Raw genomic sequence first — 22998 nt, forward strand, 5'->3', positions numbered from 1 at the left:
TTTAGCTACGTTTCACTCAGAGCCAAAACATCCAGGTTCCTTTCCTTAAACATACTACCAATCTCTACATTTTTCTCGTCTTGGTTCCATCCACAAATATTTAGATACCTCAATCTGAGCCTTCGAGGAGGATGAGCATACTCTGTTCCTTCTTTTGGAACAGGGAATGCGTGGGACATTCTTTCTCCCCTATCCTTAGGGATAGTCTTTCATATATTTCTTTATACTGATGGAACACATTCCACTTTTGAAAGACTATTAGATATCTTTCCTATTCGGTAACTTTCTCATTTTCCTCATGTAATGATCACACAGTACATGAGTACATGAATATATTGGGAAATATTAGCCTTCTTGCCGCCACCATGTCCTATTGTTCATTGTATTGTTGTATATAAACATTAATAGGAAACTAGAGTATCACACATAACACATCGATAGATTCATGTATGCTAATTACTTCTGCATATGTAATTCCTCACAAAGCATATGTAATACATCTGTACACAGGAAGAGAGGCATAGTACAAATGTTCAAGGTTAAAGAGACGAAGCAACACGTGTAAAACTCTCTCTCTTTCTTTCTTCACCATTTCCATTTACAACTCTGAACACCCCATGTACACCAATTATTCCCTCAACTTCCATATTACTCACCTTTTCATTCAAATCACCCATCACTATAACTCCAATGTTGCCCAACAACGGCATACTTCCTATGCAGATCCTCACCCTCTTCCTATACTGTAAACAAGTTACAATTATGAATACATCAGTGTTAAGAAATGTCGTAGATTTACCTCGCTTCCTGGGTGTTGCATGAGCCAATGAGCCATCTTAACTCCAACGTTTCTATGTCCCAGCTATCAGATCTGAGTGAACAAGGTGTAGTCATGATGATCTTCTCTAACACGCTCCTGAAGGTGGACAAAGAACTATCATCACCTCCTCCTCCTCCTCCTCCGCCACCGCCACCCTGCAATTCCTGGCTCTTCGACCATCATATTCTCTTTCTTGCGAAATGTCTCATCTTCCGTCTTAGTAAAACCACTAATTATTATTTGAAATGAAAATGAATAAATATAAAATAATCTACTGTTGCACTTTGGTGGCTGTGTGCCTCGTGGTCCTGAGCGTGATCGTGCCCTGGTTCCTGTCCAACGTCCTCGTCAATTAGCAGAGGAAGCTGATCTCTATCCTGGAGGAAAGACACATACACCAGTACGCTCTCCGACTCCCTCTCTTGGGTCTGGTGAAGGTGAAGGACTTCACCTCACCGGTGGAGACGGCATCACACGTCTCCACCCCGTCCTTGGGTGATGCACGGCGTCTTTTCCGCCTCATGAAGAACGTGCGGATCCTTGAGGACCTTGTGTCCCAGCCCGTGGAGGAGCCCAGGAACATGACCCTCCTCCTGCAGGTGTTGGTCAGCTGCTTCCTGGGTCTGGCGGTGGTCGTTTACGCCAGCATTTACCTTTGTGCTCAAATGGCACTGGTGAAGCATATGGCCTCCTGGGTGATGGCCTTCTTGGTGAGGAAGGTTAGGGCAACTGTTGCACCTTCTCCAGTCCAGCAGGTGACTAGAGAAGCTGTACAACCGCCCAAGAAACAAATACCTGCACCAACACCCAAGGAAGGGAAGCCTATCCCATCACCCAAGGAACGGCAGCCTGTTCCATCTCCCAAGGTTCCCAAGGAAAAGACTCCTGTTCCATCAACCAAGGTTCCCAAGGAAAAGACTCCTGTTCCATCACCGAAGGTTTCCAAGGAACGGCAGCCTGTTCCATCTCCCAAGGTTCCCAAGGGAAAGAATCCTGTCCCATCAACCAAGGTTCCCAAGGAAGAGACTCCTGTCCCATCACCCAAGGAACGGCAGCCTGTCCCATCAACCAAGGTTCCCAAGGAACGGCAGCCTGTCCCATCAACCAAGGTTCCCAAGGAACGGCAGCCTGTCCCATCAACCAAGGAACGGCAGCCTGTCCCATCAACCAAGGTTCCCAAGGAACGGCAGCCTGTCCCATCAACCAAGGTTCCCAAGGAACGGCAGCCTGTCCCATCAACCAAGGTTCCCAAGGAACGGCAGCCTGTCCCATCACCCAAGGTTTCCAAGGAACGGCAGCCTGTCCCATCACCCAAGGAACGGCAGCCTGTCCCATCAACCAAGGTTTCCAAGGAGAAGAAGCCTGTCCCATCACCCAAGGTTTCTAAGGAACGGCAGCCTGTCCCATCAGGAAAGGAACGGCAGCCTGTCCCATCAACCAAGGAACGGCAGCCTGTTCCATCACCCAAGGTTCCCAAGGAAAAGAAGCCTGTCCCATCACCCAAGGTTTCTAAGGAACGGCAGCCTGTCCCATCAACCAAGGAACGGCAGCCTGTTCCATCACCCAAGGTTCCCAAGGAAAAGAAGCCTGTCCCATCACCCAAGGAACGTAAGCGTGTCCCATCTCGACAGAGAAGGTGGACAGAATGGATGGAGGTGCCACTCGCAGAACATGAGTACCTTAAGATCAACGTTCCATCCATACAGGACTTCTACAAAGTCAACATTACGTTCCCCGGTGATGATAAGAACTATATAGTGATAACAGGTGATCGGGAACCAGTCACTCACGCCTGCCTGGACATACAGCAAGAACTCCAGCTGTATCAACCTACTGAAGTGGACCTTTTCTCTCTGGTGTCTGATGTCAGCTACCGAGACCGTCCCTCCAGACTGTGGCCATCTGGTCATGTACTGGATATGCTGTCTGTTGATGAGAAACTGCATAGCAAGATCATCGGCAGGGCTGGCAAGACAGTCGACGGTATTAGGAAGAAACATTGTGTCGACATCTACGTCCCCAACAAACGTGAAGATTATAAGGACATACATGTCCTTGGATGGGAGGGAGACGTCGACAGGGCAGTGTCTCATATACATAGGCTCATTAGACCCAGAGGAAATCGTCACTACCAGTACAGCAACTTACAACGGCCAAGAACTTCATCCCACAATGATGACAACCAAGTTGGACGACACAAGTCTGACGATCAGTTTGAAAACGAAGCTGAAAGGTAGGAGTCTGAGGATGAATTTCGTGGCGAATTGTGAAGAGGCTGAAGTCTAAGGGTGAGTGAAAAGAGTGATATTTGAGGCGAAGTATAGCGTGTTTTTCATATATATTTATTCTATTAACAAGTTTTTGTTATATGTTTAATTCCTAATGATGACCTTAAAGAAACCTTAAAGGTGTGTTTGGAGAGAGACAATATGGTGGTGAGAAAAACGGAGGAAATATAGGGCGGCCCTCATGTGCAGGACGCCCTTACCGCCATATGTACAAATACGTCATCAAACACACATTCGATATTTCCCGCGTTAGCGAGGTAGCGTTAAGACTAGAGGAGTTGATGGGCTTTGATTTTTGTTTGATTTCTTTTTGCTCTTTCCCAAGGTGTTATTGCAGATGTAATTACTTTGTTTTTCTTCTTGGACACTTGAAATGAGTACTTTGTTTTTTGATACCATCTGGATCCATTTCTCTCCATCCACTTTCAGTTTCACCAATATCAATCTACAGTTTACTTTCTTCCATTCTATCACATGCTCCCACCACTCCTGTTTCAGGAGTAGTGCTACTCCTTCCCTTCCTCTTGTCCAATCACAAACCCATGACTTTATTCCCAAGACATCCCCAAACCACTCTTCCCCCTTACCCTTTAGCTACGTTTCACTCAGAGCCAAAACATCCAGGTTCCTTTCCTTAAACATACTACCAATCTCTACATTTTTCTCGTCTTGGTTCCATCCACAAATATTTAGATACCTCAATCTGAGCCTTCGAGGAGGATGAGCATACTCTGTTCCTTCTTTTGGAACAGGGAATGCGTGGGACATTCTTTCTCCCCTATCCTTAGGGATAGTCTTTCATATATTTCTTTATACTGATGGAACACATTCCACTTTTGAAAGACTATTAGATATCTTTCCTATTCGGTAACTTTCTCATTTTCCTCATGTAATGATCACACAGTACATGAGTACATGAATATATTGGGAAATATTAGCCTTCTTGCCGCCACCATGTCCTATTGTTCATTGTATTGTTGTATATAAACATTAATAGGAAACTAGAGTATCACACATAACACATCGATAGATTCATGTATGCTAATTACTTCTGCATATGTAATTCCTCACAAAGCATATGTAATACATCTGTACACAGGAAGAGAGGCATAGTACAAATGTTCAAGGTTAAAGAGACGAAGCAACACGTGTAAATCTCTCTCTTTCATTCTTCACCATTTCCATTTACAACTCTGAACACCCCATGTACACCAATTATTCCCTCAACTTCCATATTACTCACCTTTTCATTCAAATCACCCATCACTATAACCCGGTGTAGTGCATCAAAGCTGCTAACACTGTCCTACATAACGTTATAACCAACTCCAATGTTCCCCAACAACGGCATACTTCCTATGCAGATCCTCACCCTCTTCCTATACTGTAAACAAGTTACAATTAAGAATACATCAGTGTTAAGAAATATCGTAGATTTACCTCGCTTCCTGGGTGATGCATGAGCCAATCAGCCATCTTAACTCCAACGTTTCTCTGTCCCAGCTATCAGATCTGAGTGAACAAGGTGTAGTCATGATGATCTTCTCTAACACGCTCTTGAAGGTGGACAAAGAACTATCATCACCTCCTCCTCCTCCTCCTCCGCCACCGCCACCCTGCAATTCCTGGCTCTTCGACCATCATATTCTCTTTCTTGCGAAATGTCTTATCTTCCGTCTTAGTAAAACCACTAATTATTATTTGAAATGAAAATGAATAAATATAAAATAATCTACTGTTGCACTTTGGTGGCTGTGTGCCTCGTGGTCCTGAGCGTGATCGTGCCCTGGTTCCTGTCCAACGTCCTCGTCAATTAGCAGAGGAAGCTGCTCTCTATCCTGGAGGAAAGACACATACACCAGTACGCCCTCCGACTCCCTCTCTTGGGTCTGGTGAAGGTGAAGGACTTCACCTCACCGGTGGAGACGGCATCACACGTCTCCACCCCGTCCTTGGGTGATGCACGGCGTCTTTTCCGTCTCATGAAGAACGTGCGGATCCTTGAGGACCTTGTGTCCCAGCCCGTGGAGGAGCCCAGGAACATGACCCTCCTGCTGCAGGTGTTGGTCAGCTTCTTCCTGGGTCTGGCGGTGGTCGTTTACGCCAGCATTTACCTTTGTGCTCAAATGGCACTGGTGAAGCATATGGCCTCCTGGGTGATGGCCTTCTTGGTGAGGAAGGTTAGGGCAACTGTTGCACCTTCTCCAGTCCAGCAGGTGACTAGAGAAGCTGTACAACCGCCCAAGAAACAAATACCTGCACCAACACCCAAGGAAGGGAAGCCTATCCCATCACCCAAGGAACGGCAGCCTGTCCCATCACCCAAGGTTCCCAAGGAAAAGACTCCTGTTCCATCACCGAAGGTTTCCAAGGAACGGCAGCCTGTCCCATCACCCAAGGAACAGCAGCCTGTCCCATCAACCAAGGTTCCCAAGGAACGGCAGCCTGTCCCATCACCCAAGGTTCCCAAGGAAAAGACTCCTGTTCCATCACCGAAGGTTTCCAAGGAACGGCAGCCTGTCCCATCAACCAAGGTTCCCAAGGAACGGCAGCCTATCCCATCAACCAAGGTTCCCAAGGAACGGCAGCCTGTCCCATCACCCAAGGTTCCCAAGGAACGGCAGCCTGTCCCATCACCTTAGGTTCCCAAGGAACGGCAGCCTGTCCCATCAACCAAGGTTCCCAAGGAACGGCAGCCTGTCCCATCACCCTAGGTTCCCAAGGAACGGCAGCCTGTCCCATCAACCAAGGTTCCCAAGGAACGGCAGCCTGTCCCATCACCCAAGGAACGGCAGCCTGTCCCATCACCTAAGGTTTCCAAGGAACGGCAGCCTGTTCCATCACCCAAGGAACGGCAGCCTGTCCCATCAACCAAGGTTCCCAAGGAACGGCAGCCTGTCCCATCACCCAAGGTTTCTAAGGAACGGCAGCCTGTCCCATCAACCAAGGTTTCCAAGGAGAAGAAGCCTGTCCCATCACCCAAGGTTTCTAAGGAACGGCAGCCTGTCCCATCAGGAAAGGAACGGCAGCCTGTCCCATCAACCAAGGAACGGCAGCCTGTTCCATCACCCAAGGTTCCCAAGGAAAAGAAGCCTGTCCCATCACCCAAGGAACGTAAGCGTGTCCCATCTCGACAGAGAAGGTGGACAGAATGGATGGAGGTGCCACTCGCAGAACATGAGTACCTTAAGATCAACGTTCCATCCATACAGGACTTCTACAAAGTCAACATTACGTTCCCCGGTGATGATAAGAACTATATAGTGATAACAGGTGATCGGGAACCAGTCACTCACGCCTGCCTGGACATACAGCAAGAACTCCAGCTGTATCAACCTACTGAAGTGGACCTTTTCTCTCTGGTGTCTGATGTCAGCTACCGAGACCGTCCCTCCAGACTGTGGCCATCTGGTCATGTACTGGATATGCTGTCTGTTGATGAGAAACTGCATAGCAAGATCATCGGCAGGGCTGGCAAGACAGTCGACGGTATTAGGAAGAAACATTGTGTCGACATCTACGTCCCCAACAAACGTGAAGATTATAAGGACATACATGTCCTTGGATGGGAGGGAGACGTCGACAGGGCAGTGTCTCATATACATAGGCTCATTAGACCCAGAGGAAATCGTCACCACCAGTACAGCAACTTACAACGGCCAAGAACTTCATCCCACAATGATGACAACCAAGTTGGACGACACAAGTCTGACGATCAGTTTGAAAACGAAGCTGAAAGGTAGGAGTCTGAGGATGAATTTCGTGGCGAATTGTGAAGAGGCTGAAGTCTAAGGGTGAGTGAAAAGAGTGATATTTGAGGCGAAGTATAGCGTGTTTTTCATATATATTTATTCTATTAACAAGTTTTTGTTATATGTTTAATTCCTAATGATGACCTTAAAGAAACCTTAAAGGTGTGTTTGGAGAGAGACAATATGGTGGTGAGAAAAACGGAGGAAATATAGGGCGGCCCTCATGTGCAGGACGCCCTTACCGCCATATGTACAAATACGTCATCAAACACACATTCGATATTTCCCGCGTTAGCGATGTAGCGTTAAGACTAGAGGAGTTGATGGGCTTTGATTTTTGTTTGATTTCTTTTTGCTCTGTCCCAAGGTGTTATTGCAGATGTAATTACTTTGTTTTTCTTCTTGGACACTTGAAATGAGTACTTTGTTTTTTGATACCATCTGGATCCATTTCTCTCCATCCACTTTCAGTTTCACCAATATCAATCTACAGTTTACTTTCTTCCATTCTATCACATGCTCCCACCACTCCTGTTTCAGGAGTAGTGCTACTCCTTCCCTTCCTCTTGTCCAATCACAAACCCATGACTTTATTCCCAAGACATCCCCAAACCACTCTTCCCCCTTACCCTTTAGCTACGTTTCACTCAGAGCCAAAACATCCAGGTTCCTTTCCTTAAACATACTACCAATCTCTACATTTTTCTCGTCTTGGTTCCATCCACAAATATTTAGATACCTCAATCTGAGCCTTCGAGGAGGATGAGCATACTCTGTTCCTTCTTTTGGAACAGGGAATGCGTGGGACATTCTTTCTCCCCTATCCTTAGGGATAGTCTTTCATATATTTCTTTATACTGATGGAACACATTCCACTTTTGAAAGACTATTAGATATCTTTCCTATTCGGTAACTTTCTCATTTTCCTCATGTAATGATCACACAGTACATGAGTACATGAATATATTAGGAAATATTAGCCTTCTTGCCGCCACCATGTCCTATTGTTCATTGTATTGTTGTATATAAACATTAATAGGAAACTAGAGTATCACACATAACACATCGATAGATTCATGTATGCTAATTACCTCTGCATATGTAATTCCTCACAAAGCATATGTAATACATCTGTACACAGGAAGAGAGGCATAGTACAAATGTTCAAGGTTAAAGAGACGAAGCAACACGTGTAAAACTCTCTCTTTCATTCTTCACCATTTCCATTTACAACTCTGAACACCCCATGTACACCAATTATTCCCTCAACTTCCATATTACTCACCTTTTCATTCAAATCACCCATCACTATAACCCGGTGTAGTGCATCAAAGCTGCTAACACTGTCCTACATAACGTTATAACCAACTCCAATGTTCCCCAACAACGGCATACTTCCTATGCAGATCCTCACCCTCTTCCTATACTGTAAACAAGTTACAATTAAGAATACATCAGTGTTAAGAAATATCGTAGATTTACCTCGCTTCCTGGGTGATGCATGAGCCAATGAGCCATCTTAACTCCAACGTTTCTATGTCCCAGCTATCAGATCTGAGTGAACAAGGTGTAGTCATGATGATCTTCTCTAACACGCTCCTGAAGGTGGACAAAGAACTATCATCACCTCCTCCTCCTCCTCCTCCGCCACCGCCACCCTGCAATTCCTGGCTCTTCGACCATCATATTCTCTTTCTTGCGAAATGTCTCATCTTCCGTCTTAGTAAAACCACTAATTATTATTTGAAATGAAAATGAATAAATATAAAATAATCTACTGTTGCACTTTGGTGGCTGTGTGCCTCGTGGTCCTGAGCGTGATCGTGCCCTGGTTCCTGTCCAACGTCCTCGTCAATTAGCAGAGGAAGCTGATCTCTATCCTGGAGGAAAGACACATACACCAGTACGCTCTCCGACTCCCTCTCTTGGGTCTGGTGAAGGTGAAGGACTTCACCTCACCGGTGGAGACGGCATCACACGTCTCCACCCCGTCCTTGGGTGATGCACGGCGTCTTTTCCGCCTCATGAAGAACGTGCGGATCCTTGAGGACCTTGTGTCCCAGCCCGTGGAGGAGCCCAGGAACATGACCCTCCTCCTGCAGGTGTTGGTCAGCTGCTTCCTGGGTCTGGCGGTGGTCGTTTACGCCAGCATTTACCTTTGTGCTCAAATGGCACTGGTGAAGCATATGGCCTCCTGGGTGATGGCCTTCTTGGTGAGGAAGGTTAGGGCAACTGTTGCACCTTCTCCAGTCCAGCAGGTGACTAGAGAAGCTGTACAACCGCCCAAGAAACAAATACCTGCACCAACACCCAAGGAAGGGAAGCCTATCCCATCACCCAAGGAACGGCAGCCTGTTCCATCTCCCAAGGTTCCCAAGGAAAAGACTCCTGTTCCATCAACCAAGGTTCCCAAGGAAAAGACTCCTGTTCCATCACCGAAGGTTTCCAAGGAACGGCAGCCTGTTCCATCTCCCAAGGTTCCCAAGGGAAAGAATCCTGTCCCATCAACCAAGGTTCCCAAGGAAGAGACTCCTGTCCCATCACCCAAGGAACGGCAGCCTGTCCCATCAACCAAGGTTCCCAAGGAACGGCAGCCTGTCCCATCAACCAAGGTTCCCAAGGAACGGCAGCCTGTCCCATCAACCAAGGAACGGCAGCCTGTCCCATCAACCAAGGTTCCCAAGGAACGGCAGCCTGTCCCATCAACTAAGGTTCCCAAGGAACGGCAGCCTGTCCCATCAACCAAGGTTCCCAAGGAACGGCAGCCTGTCCCATCACCCAAGGTTTCCACGGAACGGCAGCCTGTCCCATCACCCAAGGAACGGCAGCCTGTCCCATCAACCAAGGTTTCCAAGGAGAAGAAGCCTGTCCCATCACCCAAGGTTTCTAAGGAACGGCAGCCTGTCCCATCAGGAAAGGAACGGCAGCCTGTCCCATCAACCAAGGAACGGCAGCCTGTACCATCACCCAAGGTTCCCAAGGAAAAGAAGCCTGTCCCATCACCCAAGGTTTCTAAGGAACGGCAGCCTGTCCCATCAACCAAGGAACGGCAGCCTGTTCCATCACCCAAGGTTCCCAAGGAAAAGAAGCCTGTCCCATCACCCAAGGAACGTAAGCGTGTCCCATCTCGACAGAGAAGGTGGACAGAATGGATGGAGGTGCCACTCGCAGAACATGAGTACCTTAAGATCAACGTTCCATCCATACAGGACTTCTACAAAGTCAACATTACGTTCCCCGGTGATGATAAGAACTATATAGTGATAACAGGTGATCGGGAACCAGTCACTCACGCCTGCCTGGACATACAGCAAGAACTCCAGCTGTATCAACCTACTGAAGTGGACCTTTTCTCTCTGGTGTCTGATGTCAGCTACCGAGACCGTCCCTCCAGACTGTGGCCATCTGGTCATGTACTGGATATGCTGTCTGTTGATGAGAAACTGCATAGCAAGATCATCGGCAGGGCTGGCAAGACAGTCGACGGTATTAGGAAGAAACATTGTGTCGACATCTACGTCCCCAACAAACGTGAAGATTATAAGGACATACATGTCCTTGGATGGGAGGGAGACGTCGACAGGGCAGTGTCTCATATACATAGGCTCATTAGACCCAGAGGAAATCGTCACCACCAGTACAGCAACTTACAACGGCCAAGAACTTCATCCCACAATGATGACAACCAAGTTGGACGACACAAGTCTGACGATCAGTTTGAAAACGAAGCTGAAAGGTAGGAGTCTGAGGATGAATTTCGTGGCGAATTGTGAAGAGGCTGAAGTCTAAGGGTGAGTGAAAAGAGTGAAATTTGAGGAGGAGTCTAGCGTGTTTTTCATATATATATTTATTATATCAACCAGTTTATCTTATAAACACTAGCGGCTAATGTAGTTATTGATGGATGGACGTCTCCCTCTGCTGCGTCTCCCTCTCTACAATCCCCTCCTCACCCCCTTCTCATATTTATCCTCCGCTTCCCTCTGCACCCTTCCCTCCCTCCCCCCCTCCCTCCCTCTCTCCCTCAGTCTCCCTTTCCCTGATGGAGTAACAGTGTAATTCGTCACGCTAGACGCACCTGGCTCAAGGAGAAGACTTTACGGAGTAACTCGATGGAGTATTTTCAAAGAACAGCGAAAATCTCTCTCTCTCTCTCTCTGTCTATTTGTCTGTGTCTGTCTGTTTGTCTGTCTCTGTTTCTATGTCTCTTTTTGTTTGTCTGTCTCTGTCTGTTTATCTGTCTCTGTTTCTATGTCCTCTTTATCTCTCTCTGTCTATCAATCTGTCTATCTATCTCTCTCTTGATCTGACCTAACCTGTCCTAACCCGGTTGCCTTAATCTAACACAAGATCCCGTACCATACCGGGTCCTTCTTGGTCCTGTTTTGATTGAACAAAGTCTCCTCCACAAGAAGCACTAAAACCATTGTTACTAAAGGAAACAGTTTGCTGTTTTGTTTACACATGTTTACAAAATACTAAAGCCGTTCATGTGAGAGGAAATAGTGGATTGATTTGTTTACAGATGTTTACGTAATAATAAAACCATTATGACCAGAGGAAATAATTCGTTGTTTTGTTTACAGATGTTTACGTAATAATAAAACCATTATCACCAGAGGGAAATAATACGTTGTTTTGTTTACACACGTTTACATAATACTAAAACTGTTCTCATTAGAGGAACTAGTTTGCTGCATTGTTTACAGACGTTAAATGCCCACCATATACATATAGGCATCAATACCTACTGTGCTAAATTGATGATATATAGAACCAAGTGTGTCGAGGAAAGTGTCTGGTGGTTCTGATGATCGCTGAAGAGTGTCTGGTGATGCTGATGATCGCTGGAGAGTGTTTGGTGGTGATGATGATTGTTGGAGAGTGTCTGGTGGTGCTTATAATCGCTGGAGAGGATTTGGTGGTGTTGTTGATCGCTGGAGAGTGTCTTGGTGATGCTGATGATCGCTGGAGAGTGTTTGGTGGTGATGATGATTGTTGGAGAGTGTCTGGTGATGCTGATGATCGCTGGAGAGTGTTTGGTGGTGATGATGATTGTTGGAGAGTGTCTGGTGATGCTGATGATCGCTGGAGAGTGTTTGGTGGTGATGATGATTGTTGGAGAGTGTCTGGTGATGCTGATGATCGCTGGAGAGTGTTTGGTGGTGATGATGATTGTTGGAGAGTGTCTGGTGATGCTGATGATCGCTGGAGAGTGTTTGGTGGTGATGATGATTGTTGGAGAGTGTCTGGTGATGCTGATGATCGCTGAGAGTGTCTGGTGATGCTGATGATCGCTGGAGAGTGTTTGGTGGTGATGATGATTGTTGGAGAGTGTCTGGTGATGCTGATGATCGCTGGAGAGTGTTTGGTGGTGATGATGATTGTTGGAGAGTGTCTGGTGATGCTGATGATCGCTGGAGAGTGTTTGGTGGTGATGATGATTGTTGGAGAGTGTCTGGTGATGCTGATGATCGCTGGAGAGTGTTTGGTGGTGATGATGATTGTTGGAGAGTGTCTGGTGATGCTGATGATCGCTGGAGAGTGTTTGGTGGTGATGATGATTGTTGGAGAGTGTCTGGTGATGCTGATGATCGCTGGAGAGTGTTTGGTGGTGATGATGATTGTTGGAGAGTGTCTGGTGATGCTGATGATCGCTGGAGAGTGTTTGGTGGTGATGATGATTGTTGGAGAGTGTCTGGTGATGCTGATGATCGCTGGAGAGTGTTTGGTGGTGATGATGATTGTTGGAGAGTGTCTGGTGATGCTGATGATCGCTGGAGAGTGTTTGGTGGTGATGATGATTGTTGGAGAGTGTCTGGTGATGCTGATGATCGCTGGAGAGTGTTTGGTGGTGATGATGATTGTTGGAGAGTGTCTGGTGATGCTGATGATCGCTGGAGAGTGTTTGGTGGTGATGATGATTGTTGGAGAGTGTCTGGTGATGCTGATGATCGCTGGAGAGTGTTTGGTGGTGATGATGATTGTTGGAGAGTGTCTGGTGATGCTGATGATCGCTGGAGAGTGTTTGGTGGTGATGATGATTGTTGGAGAGTGTCTGGTGATGCTGATGATCGCTGGAGAGTGTTTGGTGGTGATGATGATTGTTGGAGAGTGTCTGGTGATGCTGATGATCGCTGAGAGTGTCTGGTGATGCTGATGATCGCTGGAGAGTGTTTGGTGGTGATGATGATTGTTGGAGAGTGTCTGGTGATGCTGATGATCGCTGGAGAGTGTTTGGTGGTGATGATGATTGTTGGAGAGTGTCTGGTGATGCTGATGATCGCTGGAGAGTGTTTGGTGGTGATGATGATTGTTGGAGAGTGTCTGGTGATGCTGATGATCGCTGGAGAGTGTTTGGTGGTGATGATGATTGTTGGAGAGTGTCTGGTGATGCTGATGATCGCTGGAGAGTGTTTGGTGGTGATGATGATTGTTGGAGAGTGTCTGGTGATGCTGATGATCGCTGGAGAGTGTTTGGTGGTGATGATGATTGTTGGAGAGTGTCTGGTGATGCTGATGATCGCTGGAGAGTGTTTGGTGGTGATGATGATTGTTGGAGAGTGTCTGGTGATGCTGATGATCGCTGGAGAGTGTTTGGTGGTGATGATGATTGTTGGAGAGTGTCTGGTGATGCTGATGATCGCTGGAGAGTGTTTGGTGGTGATGATGATTGTTGGAGAGTGTCTGGTGATGCTGATGATCGCTGGAGAGTGTTTGGTGGTGATGATGATTGTTGGAGAGTGTCTGGTGATGCTGATGATCGCTGGAGAGTGTTTGGTGGTGATGATGATTGTTGGAGAGTGTCTGGTGATGCTGATGATCGCTGGAGAGTGTTTGGTGGTGATGATGATTGTTGGAGAGTGTCTGGTGATGCTGATGATCGCTGGAGAGTGTTTGGTGGTGATGATGATTGTTGGAGAGTGTCTGGTGATGCTGATGATCGCTGGAGAGTGTTTGGTGGTGATGATGATTGTTGGAGAGTGTCTGTCTGTCCTGTTTGCCTGTCTGCCTGCCTGCCTGTCTGTCTGTCTGTCTGTCTGTCTGTCCTGTTTGGTCTGTCTGTGTGTCTGTCTCTTATATGTATAGTTTCCTTCAGAATTCTGATATTTCGTGATTCGAAGGTCCAGCCGACGACACCCAATCACAGACATCACGTCTTGAGTTCCTGATGGCCTTGTGAGAGGAGCAACCAAGCCTCGGGACAGAACGGAAGGGCCTCCTTACTCAACCGTAGTGAGTAAACTGCAGTTGTGGGGGATTACGTCAGCAGTGAGTGAGTCTTCCACAAGTCTGTGGTCTGGTCAGGTTGACTTGCTGTTACTTTTTCCAGTAAGGCAAAGCCAGTTTCGTTTCCACGGAAACAACACCACTGCTGCTGCTACCATTATCCAGAGGTTCCAGGCTCTCCAGCTTTCGTAAGTTCTACACTGATGAATATCATATTGGTATCCGTTGATACCGAAAACAACAGCTATGGAGTCGAGAAATGAGTATTTGATCTCAAGTCGTGTGGGACAAATGGCGGTGTCTATAAAAAAAAAGAAGAGATTGATCCAGTACGAGTTCACCATCACTCAAATCATCTCTCTCATTCTTCATGTTCACCTCAGGACTATATGTTATAAATGTTCTGAATGGATGAGTACGTGTTCTCTACCTCGGGGTGTTCTTATCGACTGAGGCAACCAGACGACGAGGTACTGTAGTTTTGGTGGTTACAAGGGGCACCAACACTGACGTAGCTTTCCAGGCGGAGGTAATGAGAGAGCATCACCTCCTTCCTCTCCAGGTGTCGTACGTAGATCCTCATGAGTGAAATACGTGTGGATTCTCATGAGTAAAATACGTGTAGATCCCAATGAGTAAAATACGTGTAGATCCCAATGAGTAAATTACATACGCGTGGATCCTCATGATTGAAGTACGTGTAGATCACCATGAGTGAAATACGTGTGGATCCTCATGAGTAAATACGTGTAGATCCCCATGAGTAAAATACGTGTGGATCCTCATGAGTAAAATACATGTAGATCCTCATGAGTAAAATACGTGTGGATCCTCATGAGTAAAATACATGTGGATCCTCATGAGTAAAATACGTGTGGATCCTCATGAGCAAAATACGTGTAGATCCCCATGAGTAAAATATGTGCAGATCCTCATGAGTAAAATACATGTTCATCCTCATGAGTAAAACGACAATCATCTGTCATGCCCTCATCTCGAGGTCGGTGAATGGGTAACTCCTCTATGATTAACAGTAACGATCAGCTAGACATGAGCCACACACACACCTCACACCTCTAACCTTCCCCCCCAACCTGGCATTCATGTCAAACTTCGTCATTGTAAAACGAAAAAAAACAAAACAACAGAACAAAACATAACACCCACTTCCACTAGTTAGAACGAACAAGGACCGCTTCTCAGCCTCCAATCTCCACTGGCAAACGTCACAGTGCGTCACCCGATGGATTTACAGATTTCATTTTGAACTCGTGCGATTTACAGCCTTGAATAAGCGTCACGTCGGAGCCCAGGTGTGGGCGCCATGCCAGCCAAAGGGGGGGTCCGCGCGCCTTTCCCCCGCTCCGTAAACAACGACAGGACAAGCCCAGTCATCACCATTCCCTCCTGGAGCACCGGCGCCACTAACCTCCCTCCTTACCCCACCTACGTCAGCGCTGGATACCGTCGCTACCTGACGCAAACTACGCCTTACATCGAGCGCCGGCAATAGCCAGGCCTCTCCGTCTGTAATTTCCCGCCGGGGGATCGAACGGCGGCGCGAGTTCGCGAAAGTCGACCACGGATTACGAGGGCAGTATCTCACCATGATTGAGAATCGTCGTTTGAAATTCGACGCTGAAGGTCTCGTGTTAGCGTGCCAGACACACACACACACACACACACACACGCCCATGAACGTTGCAGCGGCAGTGAAACAGGGCAGGCAACCAGCTGGCGGTGATGGTACAATTAGGAATGACACGCTAGAAGCAGCTGGTGGGGATGAGAGAGTAGCAGTGACGTATTTGAGGCAGCTGGTCCTAATGGGACAGTAACAGTGACACACTGGGGGTTAACAGTTGGTGATGAGAGAGTAGCAGTGACGCAATAGAGGCAGCTGGTTGTCATGAGACAATAGCAGTGACGCAATAGAGGCAGCTGGTTGTCATGGGACAATAGCAGTGGCCCAATAGAGGCAGCTGGTTGTCATGAGACAACGGCAAGTGACGCAATAGAGGCAGCTGGTTGTCTTGTAGGCCATACGTTTCCACCTATACTCCAGTCCTGACATACAAAACGGCTCCAAGTCCACTTTCTTAGGATCATCCTCCCCTGAGGTGGATTAGATCCCCCTCAGCTCGTCCACGGAATCTTACCATCTCCTCAGGGCACTGCCTCTTATCCCTTATCTTCAGCCTGAGTGTTATGGATCTTTCTCACCAGTGTCTCGTCCACGTCCGCTACACACAGCTGTAACCATTTCAAGTGGGTTTTCTCAAAGCATGTTTCTAGCTACTTCTCCAGTGTCTTTAAAAGCCATATCTTTATGAATCACTCTGTTAATCTAATTCTATACTCAGCTTGATCAGTTACTTATCTACATTACTTCTCCAGTGTTTTAAAAACCACATCTTTATGAATCATTCTGTTAATCTAATTTTGTACTGAGCTTAGTCAAATAACTTGTCTATATTACTTTTACACTGTTTTCTTTCCAGTTCTTTATTGACCACTCTGTCAATCTAATTCTATACTCAGCTTGATTAAATTACTTATCTATGTTACTTCTAAACTGTTTTAAACCATATGTTTATAAACCACTCTCTTAGCCTAATCTTATTCTCAGCGTAATCACATAACTTGTGTATATTACTCCTACGCTGTGCTTCCCCCAATTCTTTATTAATCACTCCGTTAATCTAATTTCATACTCAGCTTAATCAAATAACTTATCTATATTACTTCTACACTGTTGTATACCATATGTTTATTAATCACACTGTTAACCTAACTGATACTCAGGTTAATCCTATCACTTTCCTTGTCTCTTTCAGCGACTGATACATCGCTAGTGACGAGAGCAAACACGGAGACGTCCACCACAGAGAAGCTGTAAGAGCATCTCATCCCCGGGTAAGCTAATGGTACACCGTTTATTCAACGTATCTTATCTTGGTCTACGTTCTCAGAACGCCCCTCATGCATTAAGCTTTCCTCGCTTAACTTCACCATTAGTTTCTCCTCTTTCGTTATCGTCCTTGCTGAGTAACTGCACCCTCAGCTCACGAAAATCATAAGGGCAACAGCTCACGAAAATCATAAGGGCAACAGCTCACGAAAATCATAAGGGCAACAGCTAGCTGGCTAGAGATTCGTGCTCATTTGTATTCGGGTTGAAATCGTGCTAGCCAGTGATTTCGTGGCAAGATGGTCTCTCTCTCTCTCTCTCTCTCTCTCTCTCTCTCTCTCTCTCTCTCTCTCTCTCTCTCTCTCTCTCTCTCTCTCTCTCTCTCTCTCTCTCTTAGGTTGAACACTCTAACACCTCCTTTTGGTGCACTTAAAATCATCATCATCATCATCATCATCATCATCATCATCATCATCATCATCTGCATATCGTACCTGACCTTGGCAGCTGCCGTTTTGTTCCATCATGCGTCAGACGTGCCTCACTAATCACTCCATCCCACCTCTCGTGTCATACATTTCCCTCTTGCGTAAAAAAATAAAAAAATAATGCCAATTAGACAAACCGTGGCGAAATCGCACAGCCTTTCTACTCTTCCCTCGCGTATCTGAATCTGGGCCACTTAACTCGTCCTGTTGCTTGTATTCACACAGTTCCTGGTTCTGTCGCAGCTGAGGAGGATGAATGATCTACAATATATGAGGGATGTGTGAGGGGGGAAATAGCACCTGCATGTCTCTCTTGCTTAGGGAAAACCATAGCGTTATTTAGCTCCTTTTTTTTTTTTAACCTCGCTTTGTAAGTCTCCTTCGTCACGACTGAGCCGTGAGGAGTTCCCTGGTGTGAGAGGTACTATGTTCTTGGATGCTGCATAAGACATCCACCCCGCTCGTAACTACCAGCACCACCGCCGTTGCAGCAGCAGCAGCTCCTCCTCCTCCTCCTGCACGTGACTCCACCCACCCTCCTCCCCTCACAACCTCCCTCATCTATCATCGCCCTCTACAACCACTCCCACATTCCTCCCTCAACACAGGACAATCCCACGTCCCATCCAGCCAAAACTCACCCACCCGCCACACGCGCCCTCCCACCCGGGCGTCCTCACTCACCATTGGCGCTCGCCCGAGTGACTTACGGCAGCCATGAATACATTCGCAGTCAAACATTACGTCCCCAGATGGCATCGCCGCTCACTGGCACCGCTCCTGCCGCTGCTGATGCCGGGTAGGGGCCATGGGGAGGAGGGAGGGCTCGCCTGCCTGCCTGCCTGCCTGCTTCGCCCTAGATTAGCGCTATATTAGCCAGTCAAGTGATAAAGTGCCCCGAGTCTGGCTGGCTGAGTTATCACCATCATTACTGAGTGAACATGAGGGGTGGCCGACATCACGGAGTTTAGCAGGACGGAGATGTGGCCATTGTCCGGGTGGCTGGATGTGCCTCCCCCGCTGCAGCAGTAATGAGATGCACCACGGTGCGTGTGTGTGTGAGTGTGTGTGTGTGGGGCCGGGGACGGTGGTGACCGTAACAGGGCTTAGTCTGGTGGTGTTGGTGGTGGGTCGTACTGGTGGAGGGAGTGGCGACCCAGTCTGGTGGTGGTGGTGGTGGGTCGTACTGGTGGAGGGAGTGGTGGAAGTCGTACTGGTGATGGAGGGAATGGTGGAGGTGGTGGTGGTCGAGGTTATACTAGTGGTGGAGGCAGTGGTGGAGATGGTGTTTGTCGAGACAGCGGTGGAGGTGGTAGTGACGGAGTCAGTGGTGGAGGAGGCAATACCAGCGACACTGTTATGAGTAACCCTGTGTGATATATACTGTTGGAGACGGTGCTTCAGGCAGTGGTGTTGGTGCTGGTGGTGGGGATGGTGGCGGCGGCAACAGCTGGTACTAAATAGAAGTGGTACTGATGACGCGTCAGTCAAGTGAAGGAGGTGGTGATTACGGCTCTGGCGGAGGTGATGCAGTAGAGGAACCAGCGCTGTTTTGGGCGGCGGTGAGGCTGGCGGCGGGTGGTGCTAGGGATGGAGGTGGTGATCTTAGCGTGACGTGAGGCGCGGGCGCCTGGTGACAACACTTGTGGATGTGGTGCTGATTGGTGGCGTGGCGCTGGTGGTGGCCTCTCTCTCTCTCTCTCACGAGGCGCGGCAGAGCAACCTGGTCTGGTATTAGTCGCCCCAGAATAAACCTGGACGAACTCCGTTGCTTTATCATTGACCTTCATTTCCATGTACGATTTCTAAACGTTTTCCTCATCACCCTTTTTTTTTCCCCTTCAAGCCCTCGAGAACTTTTGTTTCCCCCAGTATGATCACTTCCACGTATTCTTATTTTCCTTGTCGTGCTCTCGTGGTAGCGTATGTGTACACACATCTCGTCTGAATGAATTGGAAGGTCTCATGCAGTCAGTCGTGAGGTTCTCCATAGCGCTTACATGGGTGACACACGCCTAGAATTTTTCTCTGCGAAAATTCTCCTCACGTCAGCTACTGATGGCACGTTGGGTGAGGGAGGGCTGTAGGAAGAAGGAAGAGTCAAGCCTCAGGACACTTTGGGGAGAACATCGTATCGTAACAGTGCCGTAACTGATCACACAAGACTTGCAGTAAATGTACTGTTTACACACGCCCTGGTCACGAAGGTTGCGTGGCTACGGCGCGCGTGACTCCGCCCGTTGCTAGGCGCTGGACGCCAGTGGATTCATCATCCTGTCATATAATCAAGGCCTTTTATTGCATTATCTCCTGTGACCGGGGCAGCATGGGTGTATGTATAGGATGAGCGAGGAAGGAAGGCCAGGAGGGGCCTTATGCAGAGTAAAAGCGTATGTGTTCTTAGAATCAGTTTTCTGACTGAAGGTGCGTGTTGAAGATTTTTATGGAGTATTGGTTATTATAACTTGACCTTGATGATCTTATTGACTGTGGTAGCTGATGGTTACGACTTGACCTTGATGATGTTAGTGAGTGTGGTAGCGCATACGCTTAGAAGACAAAGGATAAACCAACCGGGGTGCCATCTCAGCTCTGCTGTTCCATCCACAATAAAAGAGTGAATAGTGCAAACAATTTTGTTGTTGGATCCAGGGAACTGCATTGGTTAATTCGAGGTAGTTCTGCAGATCGACGTACGATGATATCATCGTACAGTGTGTGCCAGATCTGTAGATTGGGTCTATAGTGAGGGCGTCTCTTTCCCCTGACTGTCTAGAGATGTGTCACACACAAGCTGTCACTCTCACGTACTAAGATGAAGGCCATGCTTTTGGAGACCATCTTCTTGGAGACCATGCTATTCTTTGAAGGCTACTGAGACTAAGGGCCAATCATTCATTTACCCGCACATACTTTCGCTGCACACATCCAATATTCGCCATGTTGACAAAGATCAATGTCTGTTAAGTTGTTTATGACAACCTCCAACAGACGACATCAATTCCCACAACACATTCCTTCTTTTGATAAGAAGAACCCCATCCTCCTCCTCGCAACCCACAGCACGTTATCTGTGACTTAGATGCACTCCTCCAGGTTCTTATTTTACCTCCCGGGTTCCTTGCCTTTAATCGTACACTCTGTGTGTGTGTGTGTGGTTCGGTGTGGGTGCGCGCGGTCCACGGCGAAATCGTCAGCATAAACTCCATCAGGATATTATTGCGGCTGGTGCTTAATACTGTGCATTAAGGCGGCTCAGGCCACAACATAATACATGTTCCAGCTGTACAGTGTTTCATGTGGGATGTATAAAGTTGTTTGTGCCGGTGTCGCTGTGTTCTGTGTTGTGTCTGTGTTCTGTACCATCTGGTTAGCCAGTGTTGTCGCTGTGTTCTGTCCTTCACCACCTGGCCAAGTGTTGTTGCCTCTGTGTCATGTCCTGTGCCACCTGGCTCGAGTCTTTATTTTGGTGCTTCCAGACGCTGCTATGTAACAGTCACCTCTGTGTAACACTCACGAGGGTGCAGCCACACTTGCTTGTGGGTGGGTGACGCGGTCGCTCGTGTCTACTGCTATTATACAGGCCAATAAGGTGGCCTTACCTAGCATAGCGTAATTGATCGTAATGACGATCATTTAAAGAGACTCATACCCATTGCAATCATGGAACTCATAGTCCAGTGGTGAGCTGACATTGCCTTTCAGGGTGCAACCACAGATATTTCAGCCTACCTGTTATGTATGAAATTTTACGTTTTCTTTTTTTGTGTGTGTGTTGTGTAACGTCGAGGGCATTGCTCCTGCATGATGCGCTCCCTTCTGCATTTATCACACGCTCTTTGCCTCTCCACTCTTGTTTTGGTCAGGATTTTTAGTCTTCTATCTCCCACTCAAGTGTTTACCTCCACGCTAATGATTTGTCTCTTCCCCTGTCTTCTCCACTCTCCACTTCAGTTCCTGTGTGTCCCTCTCGACATTCTCCAATTCTGCAGCTGCTCCCTCTCTGCACACCCCCTCTCTGCTTCCCTCTCTACGCCTGAGCCCCGTCTTTGCCCACTTCCTACCCCTCTATCTCCTCGTTTCTTCACCTCTGTGCGCTGTATCCCCCGTACACCATGTCTGTGCTCTTCTGCTCGTTCTATGCACCCTCCACACGTCTTGTTTACAGACATCCACCCTCCCTCTTTGCGCGCTTGAAATCTAATCTCTCTCTCTCTCTCTCTCTCTCTCTCTCTCTCTCTCTCTCTCTCTCTCTCTCTCTCTCTCTCTCTCTCTCTCTCTCGTCACACCTTTATCCACTTTCTACAACACTTGGCCCACATTGTCGCCTCCACCAACTGCTCTACACGCACGTCAACCCCTCTCGACACACACACACAACCCAACAACTCCCTCTAACCTTCTGACCTCCTCTCTCTCTCTCTCTCTCTCTCTCTCTCTCTCTCTCTCTCTCTCTCTCTCTCTCTCTCTCTCTCTCTCTCTCTCTCTCTCTCTCTCTCTCTCTCTCTCTCTCTCTCTCCTTCTTCTTCTTCTTCTTCTTCTTCTTCAACCCCTTTCTATATTCCCTTCATCTTCAGTCCTCACCTCTCTCTCTCTCTCTCTCTCTCTCTCTCTCTCTCTCTCTCTCTCTCTCTCTCTCTCTCTCTCTCTCTCTCTCTCTCTCTCTCTGCACCCCTCCCTCACACATAACTCGTCTCTGTATATAGTCTCATTCTTTCTCTCTCTCTGCCTTTGCATCCCTCTTTTACCTCCTCCAGCCCCTCTCTCTCTCTCTCTCTCTCTCTCTCTCCACCATTGTCCTCCATCCCCTAAGCCCTCTTTCCACCTACTTTCCGCATCTTTACATCCCACTTTTTAAACCCTCTTCAGCCCTCTCCCCTCCCCTCTCCTCATTCTTGAACCTCTCCTCTGAGAGTTCCCCTTCTTTGCACACCTTCGCTCATCTTACCACCACCTCCTCACTGTGCCTCCCACGCCACCCTTCTGTTTACACCACCCCCTCCTTCTATCCCCCACCTGCCTGCAGTCAACAGCTCACAACGACTTCCTCGGAATATTCAGGATGAACGCACCACGTCAACATGGATTACGTCTTAATGATGTCTTTTGTGGCTGCATCTTGCGGGTTTCATGTTAGGGTCCGTGTTAGCAGAGCCTTACGAGAACTGATAACTTCTGAGGCCATTCCGATCATTCGACACTGCGGCTTACATGCGCCTTGCTTATGGCCCGGTATTTCGTCTACTTATACTTCATAGTGATCGATTTGGCGAGGGCAAAACATGACCTCCCCCCCAGTCATGGCCATCTGCGGTAAATGGAAAAAAAGAAATTAAGAAATGAATCAGAGCTTCACAGATGTCTGTAGACTTGCGTTTTCAAGGTAGAAGGATCATAGGAAGGAGGGGTGGATGTAAGAAGGAAACGAGTTCCACAGCCTCACCGTTCGGGACGGGTGAGGGTGGAGGGATCTTAACGGTCAATCCTCGTGTGGTTGGGTCTCCCCACA

The 22998-nt window shown here is 47.6% G+C and overlaps 2 protein-coding genes across 2 annotated transcripts; both read left to right on the forward strand.

Annotated features, from left to right (window-relative positions):
* The first annotated feature begins 1070 nt into the window (after positions 1 to 1070).
* Positions 1071 to 3166, forward strand: LOC139750656 (uncharacterized). Its single transcript, XM_071665337.1, has 2 exons — positions 1071 to 1686; positions 1768 to 3166. The coding sequence occupies exons 1-2, from the start codon at positions 1342 to 1344 to the stop codon at positions 3055 to 3057; spliced, it is 1635 nt and encodes a 544-aa protein (XP_071521438.1). The 5' UTR covers positions 1071 to 1341; the 3' UTR covers positions 3058 to 3166.
* A 1663-nt stretch (positions 3167 to 4829) lies between these two features.
* Positions 4830 to 6960, forward strand: LOC139750657 (uncharacterized). The gene is made up of 2 exons (XM_071665338.1): positions 4830 to 6056; positions 6156 to 6960. The coding sequence occupies exon 1, from the start codon at positions 5091 to 5093 to the stop codon at positions 5748 to 5750; it is 660 nt and encodes a 219-aa protein (XP_071521439.1). The 5' UTR covers positions 4830 to 5090; the 3' UTR covers positions 5751 to 6056; positions 6156 to 6960.
* Positions 6961 to 22998: the final 16038 nt, after the last annotated feature.

The sequence above is a fragment of the Panulirus ornatus genome, chromosome 10 (assembly GCF_036320965.1).
Source record: "Panulirus ornatus isolate Po-2019 chromosome 10, ASM3632096v1, whole genome shotgun sequence".
NCBI classification, from domain to species: domain Eukaryota; kingdom Metazoa; phylum Arthropoda; class Malacostraca; order Decapoda; family Palinuridae; genus Panulirus; species Panulirus ornatus.